General features: G+C 63.1%; 2 protein-coding genes across 3 annotated transcripts; one reads left to right on the forward strand and one right to left on the reverse strand.

The window, feature by feature from the left end:
- Positions 1-81: 81 nt before the first annotated feature.
- Positions 82-4,785, reverse strand: CYP4F22 (cytochrome P450 family 4 subfamily F member 22). Of its 2 annotated transcripts, none has more exons than XM_069797564.1 (12): positions 4,541-4,785; positions 3,811-3,955; positions 3,336-3,389; positions 3,125-3,252; positions 2,362-2,489; positions 1,658-1,778; positions 1,331-1,397; positions 1,127-1,256; positions 921-1,054; positions 767-831; positions 574-656; positions 82-339 (listed from the first exon to the last, which is right to left on the reverse strand). In XM_069797564.1, exons 1-12 carry the CDS (start codon positions 4,727-4,729, stop codon positions 162-164), a joined length of 1,422 nt encoding a protein of 473 aa, XP_069653665.1. In that variant the 5' UTR covers positions 4,730-4,785; the 3' UTR covers positions 82-161. The 2 variants fall into 2 exon arrangements, with proteins under 2 accessions (XP_069653665.1, XP_069653664.1); XM_069797563.1 differs by having other exon boundaries at positions 1,658-1,925.
- Positions 4,786-5,765: 980 nt separating this feature from the next.
- PGLYRP2 (peptidoglycan recognition protein 2) lies at positions 5,766-10,337 on the forward strand. The gene is made up of 5 exons (XM_069795706.1): positions 5,766-5,860; positions 7,775-8,614; positions 9,190-9,400; positions 9,483-9,777; positions 9,924-10,337. The coding sequence occupies exons 1-5, from the start codon at positions 5,788-5,790 to the stop codon at positions 9,924-9,926; spliced, it is 1,422 nt and encodes a 473-aa protein (XP_069651807.1). The 5' UTR covers positions 5,766-5,787; the 3' UTR covers positions 9,927-10,337.
- Positions 10,338-11,758: the final 1,421 nt, after the last annotated feature.

Raw genomic sequence — 11,758 nt, forward strand, 5'->3', positions numbered from 1 at the left:
GCATGTGATTGAGGAGGACACATCCCCACCAGCCCCACCACCCCACCCCGTCCCCCTCCGTCCCACCACGACACCGTCCCCTCTGTGCCACCATTTATTCACCGTTCCTCCCTCGGGTGGGACATCCACCACGCGGGGTGTCCCCTGTGTCCCCGTGTCCCTCAGGCCACCTCCGGCAGTGGCTCCAGCAGCAGCCAGAGCCCGTCCTCAGTGCGGAGGATGAGCTCGGGCTTGCGGCGTGGTGGCCGCCCCGCGTCCAGCTTGATGGCAAAGCGTGCCACCGTCAACGCCGCCACCACCTTCAGCTCGGCCATGGCGAATCTCTGCCCGATGCAGTTCCTGCCACCGTGTGCCCCTCTGTCACCTCCATCGGGGGGACACGCAGGGGACGGCAGACCCCCCCCCCCCACCATCTGGGTGGTGGAGCAGATGGTGGAACCTCCCCGAAACATGGGGACGGCGTTGTCCCCGTGACACCCAAATGTCACGGCTGGGGGACAACCACCCCACCTTGAACCCATCCAGGCTGGGGGTGTGACATGTGGGGACACCCGTGTCCCCACCATGATTTACCTGGGACCGGCGGAGAAGGGGATGAAGGCCAATGGGGACCGTCCCTTGCTGTTCTCCGGGCTGAACCTCAGTGGGTTGTAGACCTAGAGTGACATAGACACCGTCACGCCGTGGGGACATGGTTGTCCCTGCCCATGGTGACAAGGACGTCCTACTGTCCCATCATCATGCCACCAGGGCCAAGTGGCTCTACCTGGGGCTCCGGCCAGATGTCCGGGTTGTGGTGGGTCCCATAGATGCTCATCAGGCACATGATCCCTGGTGGGATGGAAACGGCCACCTTAGGGACAGGGGGACAAGAAGGGACAGTGACACTGGGGACACCTTGCAACCTGGGTGAGCTGTACCCTTGGGGATGACACGTCCGTCATGCAGGGCGATGTCCCTGGTGCAGCGCCGGGACACGGCGGTGACGGGGGGATGCAGGCGAAGGCTCTCCTTGATGCACATGGTGGTGAAGGGCAGGTGGGACAGGTCCTCCCTGGGGGCGAGGGATGGTGGCATCGGGGTCCCCAAGCCAGGTGGCCGAGGGATGACACCGGGGACCTCTCACCATTTGATCTCCTCCGCGTCCCTGCCCTTGAGGAGCTCGCGGACCTCCTGGCGGCACTGCTCCTGGTAGTGGGGGTGGCAGGCCAGGTTGTAGAGCAGCCATGCCAAGCCGCTGGCCGTCGTGTCGTGGCCTGCGGAGACAAGGGGTGAGCGAGGGGACATGTGAGTGACCCCTCTCCGATGGCACCCAGTGGCTTGCGCTCACCCTCGAACATGAAGGTGTCAGCCTCGGCCGCGATGTCCTCATCCGACAGGGTGTTGCCATCCTCGTCCTGCAAGGAGGAGCGTGGTAGCCAAGAGGCCCCCCGGGGCCACCAGTCTATAGCCAACCCTCCCACTAGCCACCACCATGCTGCTATGACCACCACCCTATGGCCAAACTTTTCCATGGCTGCCACCATCCCCTTGGCCACCATTATGCCGCTATGTCCACTGCCCTATGGCCAACCTTTTCCACGGCCATCACCATCCCCTTGGCCACCACCCTATGGCCAACCGTGCCCATGGTCACACCACCTCACCCCAGCACTACCTTAGCAAGCAGGAGAAGGTCAAGGAAGTCCATGCTCTGTCCCCGGTGGTCCTCCAGCCAGGCCTGGCGGCCGAGGCGGTTGAGAGCCTGGCGCCGGCGCTGCACCACGGCAGCGGTGAAGCTGTGCACGGTGGCACAGGCCCGGGCAAAACGCCGCCCGTCAGCCGAGAGGCGGTAGAGCCACGTTGAGTGATGGAGCAGGCGGTGATGGCGTCTCACCACCAAGGTGCTCAGCTCCAGGATGGCTTTGATGTACTCGCTGGGCTGCCTGGGGGGCATCGGGGACCACTGGGGACGGCCACCACGCGCCACCGGAGATGGCCCCCCCCTCGGCTGTGGCGAGCTTCAGTGGGGACATGGGGTGGCAGAAGGTCCCCTGCCCATGAGAACATGTGGGACCAGGCTGGGGTGACAGCGGGGGGGACCCAGAGACCTGGGGAGGACACCCTGATGGGGGGGGGGTAAAAGTGGAATAAGGGGGGACCCAAGGGGGGACGGAGTTGGGGTGGGGGGACCCTGAGAGGGACAATGTTGGGATGGTGGGACCTTGATGGGTGCCAAGCCCAAGGGGAACCCCAGTTGGGGAGCAAACCAGGGCAGGGGGGACCCGAGCCGGGGTAAGGGGTGTCCCTTGTGGAAGGACCCTGGGAAGGGGGGACGGGGACGGTGCTGGGGTCCCTGGCAGGTGACAGGGTGACACTCACTCCTGGCAGTGGCTCTCGTGGCTGAAGATGCATTTCTGGAGGGTGTCCAGGGTGAGGAGGCTGAGCTGCTCCAGCACCTCCAGCCCCACCTGCCCTCCTGCTGCCTGCGCTGCTGCCCGCCACTTGGCCTGCAGGCAGGGGTGGGGGTCTGGGTGCTGGTCGGAGGTTGGGTGCAGGTTGGGGTTTGGGTGCAGGACAAGGGTCTGGGTGCAGTTTGGGATCTGGGTGCAGGCAATGGGTGCAGGATGGGGTCTGGATGTGGGGTGGGTTCCAGGTGCAGGACAAGGTCTGGGTGCAGGACAAGGTTTGGGTGCAGGTTGGGGTCTAGGTGCAGGGCAGGGGTCTGGGTGCAGGTTGGGGTTTGGGTGCAGGACAAGGTCTGGGTGCAGGACAAGGTTTGGGTGCAGGTTGGGGTTTGGGTGCAGGACAAGGTCTGGGTGCAGGACAAGGTTTGGGTGCAGGTTGGGGTTTGGGTGCAGGACAAGGTCTGGGTGCAGGACAAGGTTTGGGTGCAGGTTGGGGTCTGGGTGCAGGGCAGGGGTCTGGGTGCAGGACAGGATCTGGGTGCAGGACAAGGGTTTGGGTGCAGGACAAGGGTCTGGATGTGGGACGGGTTCCAGGTGCTGGACAAGGTCTGGGTGCAGGCAGCGGGTGTTGGTTGGGGTTTGGGTGCAGGACAGAGTCTGGGTGGAGGACAGGATCTGGTTGCAGGACAAGGTCTGGGTGCAGGACAGGGCTCTGGGTGCAGGCAGCGGGTTCTCACATGCATGACGTGGGTGCTGTGGTTGAAGGCACCCACGTAGGACTTGAGGACGTCCCAGTGGAAGGCGGGTGTCAGCAGGCGCCGGTGCCGAGCCCACTTCTGCCCGCAGCTCAGCAGCAACCCGTCCCCTGTGGTGAGACACCCGGCTCCGTCCGTGGGGCACCCGTGGGTGCTGCCTCCCCCGTCCCGCCACCCCTGAGCACCCACTCACCCAGCCAGGGCTTGAGGAAGCCGTAGAAGAGCTGATCCTTGGGAGCAATGAAGGCTGCGGAAGAGGGGAGCCGGGGCTGGTGAGGGGTGCCACCAGGGTGGCATCGGGTCCCCTCAGGGGCTTGCAAGGTGGGTGGGGTCCCTAGGGAGAGGGGACCCTCTGTCCGCACCCATAACCACCACAGGATGGGGTTTGGGGTAAAACCAGGCCACCGGGCTGGCCATGGGTCACACCTCTGGGTGGCCCTGGGGACTCTCAGGGACAAGTTGGTGGCCACCACAGCATGGGCGTTTGGGCACTCACTGGGCTAGCCAAGGGTAACACCTCTGGGTGGCTCCGAAGACCCTTGGGGTTGGGTTGGTGGCCACCATCAGATGGGTGCCTGGACACGTCCAGGTCACTGGGCAAGCCACAGTGACACCTCTGGGTGACCCTGGGGACCCTCAGGGCTGGGTTGGTGGCCCTCGTGTCCGACCTGAGGCCAGGAGGATGGGGCGGAGGGTGTCAGGGTGGAAGAGGCGTAGGATGGGCATCCATGGCGAGATCCACCACAGGCAGCTGTGCCGGTACTGTGCCACCAGCTCGTCCACATGCTGCAGTCCCTCCTCCGTGCTCTTCCCCTGCGTCATGGGCCACCGCAAGGCTTGGTGACAGGCTTGGGGACACCCTTGTCCCCATGGTCACGGCCAACCTTGGGGACATGCTTGTCCCCAGCTTGCAGCCAGCCTTGGGGACGGTCTCAGCTTGGGTTCCTAGGTGGTCTTGGAGACACCCAGATCTCATGTGCCAGCGCTGTGTCCCTGCTGTCACCCCCCCCCGAAGGTGCCACCACCCTGTCTCCACCATTACCTCTCAGGTGCCACCATCACCTCCCTGCTGTCACCCCCCTCTACGTGCCACCACCCTGTCCCCAGCATCCTCTCACAGGCTTCACCACTCTGTCCCTACCATTCCCTTGCAGGTGCCACCGCTGTCCCACCGCTGTCCCACCGCTGTCCCCCAGCAGGTGCCACCCTCCTGTACCCACCATCACCCCCAGGTGCCACCACCCTGTCCCTGCCACCACCCCCAGGTACCGCCACCCTGTCCCCACTGTCCCCCCCCCAAGGATGCCACCACCCTGTCCCTGATACCCTCCCCAGCCCTGTCCCTGATACCCTCCCCAGCTGCCACCACCCTGTCGTCCCCCCAAACCGTCCCCTCACCAAACCGGTGTGACCCAGGAGCCAGCTGCGCCACGGCGGCCGGGGGAAGCGGCGCAGCTGGTGACAAGTGGCCCGGAAGCGGGTGACGGTGACTGCGGTGTCCCAAAGCCACCCCAGCAGCAGGGCCAGGAGCAGGGTGACGATGGCCACCTCACCCAGGGGACCCAGCGCCCAGGTCACCGCCGCCATGGTACCCGCTCCCTGGGGACAGGGCGAAGGTCGGGCTGGCGGGGAAGGGGGGGGCACGGCACCGCGTCGTCACGTGTCCCTGCGCCGAGGTGTCATCCTGCGCGTCCGGGTGGCTTTCGTCGTAATGTGTGTCCTGGTGGCATCGTCCCCTGACGTGCATCCTGGTGGCTTTGTCCCCTCCGCGTGTGTCCTCGTGGCATCGTCCCCCCATGCGTGTCCTGGTGGCTTCATGCCCTGACGTGTGTCCTGGTGGCATCGTCCCCCCATGCATGGTAGCATCGTCCCCTGATATGTGTCCTGGTGGCTTCATGCCCTGACGTGTGTCCTGGTGGCTTTGTCCCTGCCCATATGTGTCCTCATGGCATCGTCCCTCCATCATGTGCTGGTGGCATCATCCCCTGACGTGTGTCCTGGTGGCTTCATGCCCTGACGTGTGTCCTGGTGGCATTGTCCCCCCATGTGTGGTGGCATCGTCCCCTGACGTGTCCTGGTGGCTTCATGCCCTGACATGTGTCCTGGTGGCTTTCTTACTCCATGTGTGTCCTGGTGGCTTCACATCCCAATATGTGTCCTTGTGGCACACGCACACCCCCTTCTGCATGCACACGCACACGCATGCACACACGCATGCACACACATGCCGATGCGCATGGGCACACACGCGTGTGCGCAGACACAAGAACACACGCGCACACGGCATGCACACCCCCACCTGCATGCACGCCATGTGTACACACACATGCATGTGCACGCACACGTATGTATGCACATACACCCCATGCACACGCAATGCACACACACGTACACACTTTCTTGTGCACCCCCCCATGCACACACATGCGCACACGCGTGTAGCCCCTTCCTAGGCCCCCCCCCACGTGTGCACACATGTGCTGCAGAGCCGCCCCGCCAGAACCGCCCATGCAACACGCACACGTGTGCCACCCTGCCGCGCCACGTGCCCCCCCCCATACGCGTGTCGTGTCCCCCGCCCCCGGTGACATTTGCGCTTGGGTGCGGGGACAAAGTCCAGCGAGGCCACAACATGGGACGCAGCGATGGGGGCCGTATCCTGCAGCATGTTCCCGTGGCTCCTCCTGGCGCTGAGCGTCTGCGTCTGGCCCAGCACAGGTAGGCCCACGACACGCCACGACACGCGGCAACATGCTACAACACAGCAAAACACGCCACAACACCCCACAACACACCGTGACATGCAACAACGTGACACAACGCGCCACAACGCTCCCTGACATGACACAACATGCTAAAACATCCCACGACACGCCACAACACCCCACAATACCCTACAACATGACACAACATGCCACTACATACCATGACATGTCACAACATCCCACAACATGCTAGAACACACCACAACATGCTACAACACGTGGCAACACCCCACAACATGCCATGCCATGACACAACGTGCCGTAACACCCCACAACACCCTACAACATGCCACAACACACTGTGACATGCTACAACACCCCACAACACGCTAGAACACACCACAACATGCTACAATGTGCCACAACACCCCACAACATTCTGCAACACCTCATGACGTGCCACAACACACTACAACACACCACAACATCCTACAACATGCTGCAACACCCCACAACACCTCACAACATGCTACAACATGCCACGACTCCCCACAACATGCTAGAACACCCCACAACACGCCACAACACCCCACAACATGCCAGAATACACCACGTGCTACAACATGCCGCGACATCCCACAACATGCTAGAACACACAACATGCTACAACACGCCACAACACCCTACAACACGCTACAACACCCCGCAACACCCCACGCCATGCCAGAACACCCCACAACACGCCACACCACGTCACGACACAGCGTGCCACAATCCATCACAACACACCCCGGCGTCCAGCCACACGCTACAACACGCCCCAGCATGCCACTACACGCATGTGGTGACCGCAGGGGCTTCTCCGAGCTCCTTTTGGGGGCCAAAATGACTCTGGTTGCATTTTTTTCCCTAATTAGGGTGATTCTAACCCAAAATTTGTGCCCACCTGGGTGGTGTCGGGGGGGTGGGGGAGGGGCTGCACCCAGTTTTGGATGCATTTGGCTTCGGTCGGGCTTCGTGTGCTCACGATGGGTGCCGTCGCCCTGGCTTGGGGCGGTTTTACCCTTTTTTGGGGGTACTTTTGCCTTTTTGGGGTGTTTTCACCCTGGTTTGGATGCAGCCACCCACTTTTGGGTGCTTTTGCTATTTTTGGGGGTGCTTTGGCCTTTTTTAGGGTGCTTGCACCCTGTCCTGGGTGCTTTAGTCCTGGTTTGGGGGTGTTTTCATTCTGGTTTGGGTGCATTCACCCTGGTTTGGGTGTTTTCACCCTGGTTTGGGTACTTTCACGCTTTTCCTGAGTGCTTGCGCCCTCCTCTGGGTGCATACACCCAGTTTTAGGTGCTTGCACCCTGGTTTTGGGTGCATTTGCCCTGGGTTTGGGTGCATTTGCTCTTTTCTGGATGCATTTGCTCTGCTATGGGTGCTATCATCCTGTTTTGGGTGCATTCGCCCTGCTTTGGGTCCTTTCACCCTGGTTTGGGTGCTTTCATCCCGCTTCGGGGTGTTTTCACCCTGGTTTGGGTGCATTCACCCTTTTCCTGGGTGCTTGCGCCCTCCTCTGGGTGCTTTTGCGTTGCTTTGGGTGCACTCACCCAGTTTTAGGTGCTTTCACCCTAGTTTGGGTGCATTTGCTCTGGTTTTTGGTACATTTCCTCTGGTTTAGGGTGCATTTGCCCTTTTCTGGGTGCATTTGCTCTCCTATGGGTGTTACCATCCTGTTCTGGGTGCATTCGCCCTGCTTTGGGTGCATTCACACCGTTTGGGGTCCTTTCATCCTGTTTTGGGTGCTTTCACCCTGTTTGGGGTGCATTTCCCCTCATTTTGGTGCAGTCACCCTGGTTTGGGTGCACATTCACCCACGCCGGGAGACTCTTGCCACCCCACGGGTGCCCCTCGGTCCCCTCCCACATCCCTGTCCCCTCCCCAGGTCTCCCACCACGCCACATGGACTCCGTGGTTCAGATCGTGGAAGCCCTTGAATCGACTGACCACGGCTTTACCGGCACCGTGCCGGAGCTGGCGCGGGCACTGGGTGGCTGCAGCACCCCTGGGTGCCGTGCGGTGCTGGGAGAGCCACCCGACGTCCCACCAGCCCCACCAACGCTCAGCCGCGAGCAGTGGCTGCTCTTCACCCAACTCCTCCACCACGACGACGCGGCACCCGAGCGCGGCGCGGTGCTGGCACCCGACGGCTCCACCGTCGCCCTCGGTCCCCTTCTTGCCGGCGTCGAGGTTGGCCTCAAGCGGGCGGCAGGGTGGCCCGTCCCCACCGTCGAGCCACTCGTCGACGCGCTCTACGCCGTCACCATCGCCGAGGCTTTGGGGACATCCTTCCTCTTGGCTCGTGACGGTTACGGCAACCGAGCTGCGCTGGGACCTGGTGGCTGTTGGGATGACGTGGATGACCCCCAAAACTACACCCTGCTGGGACCCCCGTCACCCATCCCCGATGCTATCGCCAACGGGGCGATGGATGGGGTGCTGTTGGGTGCACGCCTGGCCCGAGCACCCATCCCGCTCGCCGACCTTCTCCGGGGCTACTACGGGACAGGCAACGGCACGGAGAAGGGACGACCCCCCAGCAGTTACCGGCGGCGAGATTTTGGGGTGCTGACGGGGCCAGAGAAGCTGGAGGAGGAGGTGGCGGCGATGCTGAGGGTGCTGCGGGTGCTGCCACCCACCCGGGAGCTCTTGGAGAACGTGGGGCCGGAGGAGGTGGCGGCCATTGCTCGCCAAGCAGCGCGGGACTTCACGGAGGTCTACGTGGGTAGGGAGATCAGATTTCTGTGTCGTCCCCCACCCCCCCAAAAAAATTGGGTGGGAGGATGGGTGGAGAGCTGCACCCTGGGTGGGGTCCCCAGTGTCACTTCAGTGTAGGTGGCACTGAGGGGAGTCAAGCTCTGAGAGCTGACTGGTGACATGTGGCCTGCAATGGTGGGACACCACCATGTCCCCTAGATGGACATTGGTGTGTCCACTGGCTGGACACCGCTGTGTCCCCTGGATGGACATCGGTGTGTCCCCTGGATAACGGGTCCCTGGACACTGCTTTGTCCCCTGTATGGTCACCGACATGTCGCCTGAATGGCCACCACCGTGTCCTCTGGATGGACACTGGTGTGTCCCCTGGAGCCAGCCGTGTCCCCAGCCAGGGGACACCTCAAGCAGATGCTCCACATCCCCTAGCTGAGGGGACTCCAGGAGGACACTGCCATGTCCCAGGCCAAGAGGTTCCCAAGCTGGGCAGATATCCCCAAGACCCCAAAGGGCTGCTGCCGTGTCCCCAACTGCCCGTGCGACCAGGCAAATCCCCTTTCTTCCACCACGTGCCTTCCCTCGCAGAGTGCCCGGCCATCGTACCCCGGTGCATGTGGGGTGCCCGTCCCTACCGCGGCACCCCCAAACTCTTGACCCTCCCCTTGGGCTCCGTCTACATCCACCACACCTTCATACCCAGCACCCCGTGCCGCACCTTCGCCGCCTGCGCCGACGCCATGCGCTCCATGCAACGCTTCCACCAAGACACCCGCGGTTGGGATGACATCGGTTACAGGTAAAACCCCAACACCGTCGCTCAACTGCGGTCCTCGTCACCCATCTCCGGGCAGCTCAGGTTGACCCACGGGTGCTTGCAGCTTCGTGGTGGGGTCAGACGGTTACCTGTACCAAGGCCGAGGTTGGCACTGGGTTGGTGCCCACACCAAAGGTTACAACAGCAAAGGCTACGGCGTGGGCTACGTTGGAGACTTCTCGGCCACCTTGCCGGACCCTGACATCATCGCCCTGGTGCGGGACGGGCTCCTGCCATGCGCCGTGCGGACCGGCCGGCTTCACCACAACTACACCCTACGCGGCCACCGCCAGATGGGTCACACCGACTGCCCCGGCAACTCCCTCTTCCATGAAATTGAGACCTGGCACGGCTTCAAGGTGAACACCAAGCTTTGTGGCATCTCCAGGGGTTGGAGGTTGGGGTGTCTGGTCCGCTCTGGCGTGACTGGGAGGATGGGGGTTTGGTGATGGTGGATGTGGGAGGTGATGCTGGGACTGATGGTGGTTTCTTCTCTCCTCTGCAGTGAGGATCAGCCCCGTGGGTCCTGGTCTGGATGGGTGCGGGCAAGGTTGGATCATGGTCTAGATGGACGCTGGCCCCATGGGTGATGGTCTAGATGGACCCTGATCCAACAGATGTTGGTCTGATGGATGCCAGCCTGGGTGGACCCTGGTCCAGATGGACACCAGTCCCGTGGGTGCCAGCCTGGATGGACCTTGGTCCAGACAGAACCTCACCCAATGGATGCCATCATGGATCAGCCCTGGTCCAGCTGGACACCAACCCAACAGGTGCCAACCCTGATGGACGCAGGCCGAGAAGAACCCCAGTCTTCAAGGCTACCAGCCCGGATGGATCCTGGCCCCACTGGCCCAGCAGACCATCCCTGTAGCCACAAACCACTAGAAATCCCCCCGCAATAAAGTCAATGCCAGGACATCAACTTTGGAGAGCGAGAGGGAAACTGAGGCACGGGATGGGGGGCAGCCATGGGGTCATGGGGGAGGACTTAAGCGAGGGACCCAGGTGCCCAGGATCTGCTGCAGGGCTGGGTGCTGTGGCACACGCGTGCATGTGTGTGCACACGCATGTCCAAGCAGCACTTTCCCCCCTTAACCCACCTTGGAAACCCCACATGACCCCCAAGGAGACCCCCACCTCCATACCCCCCACCCCTGAGAGAAGCACCCACCCCCCAGATGGGCATCCAGCCTCCAGAGGTGCCCACGTCACACCCCACACCGTAGTGGCCAGGAGCTTCTATCTCCAGCACCCGTTCACTCTGAAACCTAATGATGGCATTTCAGCCGGATGAACGCAACAGGCCACCAGGGTACCTAGACCACACTGCGGGGTGGCCCGGCGTGGCTCACCCTTCTCGGTGTGTCCCAGGCCGTGGCCCAGCGTGAGCCTGGCCGAACTGGGAGCGTAGATAACATCATCGGGGCAGAGGCGGAGGTGAGGGTGTGACTGAAACTCCTGCCTGGTCACATGGGGAAGCCACGACAGGAACCGGGGCAGCCGACTCCGGGTGCCGGAGCAGGCAGAGAACAGCCGAGGTACCGCGGGACGGGGTGGGGGGTATGTGGGGGGGGCACCCTGGGGTGATGCTCAGCCTTGGGGGTACACAGGGGATGCAGGGTGCTGGGGCAGGGTGAAGCAGCACCCTGAGGAGTAAGGGGTGCTGCAGGGGAGAGCATGGGTGATGGGGTGCTATAGGGTGCTGCAAGCTGGGGTGGGGACCCCAGAAACGCTGGCACCCCCCCCCGCCCAGGGTTTGAGCACCCTCCGCAGCTCAGCTCTAGGGTGCTGGCACCCCTAAATTGGCAGGCGCCAAAGTCGTGGGTGCCCACAGCTGGCTTCCACCCTGGGGGCTGTCACAGAGAGATGGTCCTGGGGTGCAGCCGGCCCCGTCCACCCCCCCAACCCTGGCCCGCACCCATGTGTGCACCCTGGGGAGCTGGGGGGGGGTCCCCAAGGCCTGGGCTCGGCGCGGGGTGCAGGTGCCAGGAGGAAATGCCGTGGCGGCGCGAGGGGAAACGAGGCCGCATCGGCGACGGAAGCATCTCCGGCACCCGCCTGCGCTCGGAGCCGAGGTGGTGGCGGGCCACCTGCCTGGGTGTCACCGTGTCCCTGGTGTTCACCGCGCCCCGGTGTCACCGAATCCTGATGCTGCCGCACCCCCCGGGTGCCACCGCGCCCTGGCAGGGATGGGTGCTGCAGGGGGCAGGGGCCGGCGTGGGTACGGTGGTGTGGGCACCCACTGGGTGGGGGACCTGCTCCGTGGGCAGGGGCATCGGCACCCACAAGATGGGGACCCCTCGGTGGGCAGGGGCACCCCAGAACATCAGCACCCAC

This window comes from Haliaeetus albicilla, chromosome 11 (assembly GCF_947461875.1).
Source record: "Haliaeetus albicilla chromosome 11, bHalAlb1.1, whole genome shotgun sequence".
Taxonomy (NCBI): domain Eukaryota; kingdom Metazoa; phylum Chordata; class Aves; order Accipitriformes; family Accipitridae; genus Haliaeetus; species Haliaeetus albicilla.

Coding starts and splice junctions, on each gene's coding strand:
- CYP4F22 (XM_069797563.1), bottom strand. CDS start 4,729: ATGGCGGCGGTGACCTGGGCGCTGGGTCCCCTGGGTGAGGTGGCCATC. Junction 1,398..1,657: donor ACCTTCTCCTGCTTGCTAAG/GTAGTGCTGGGG, acceptor TCCTCCTTGCAG/GACGAGGATGGCAACACCCT. Junction 340..573: donor CCCTTCTCCGCCGGTCCCAG/GTAAATCATGGT, acceptor ACACGGTGGCAG/GAACTGCATCGGGCAGAGAT.
- PGLYRP2 (XM_069795706.1), top strand. CDS start 5,788: ATGGGGGCCGTATCCTGCAGCATGTTCCCGTGGCTCCTCCTGGCGCTG. Junction 5,861..7,774: donor CTGCGTCTGGCCCAGCACAG/GTAGGCCCACGA, acceptor TCCCCTCCCCAG/GTCTCCCACCACGCCACATG. Junction 9,401..9,482: donor TGGGATGACATCGGTTACAG/GTAAAACCCCAA, acceptor GGGTGCTTGCAG/CTTCGTGGTGGGGTCAGACG.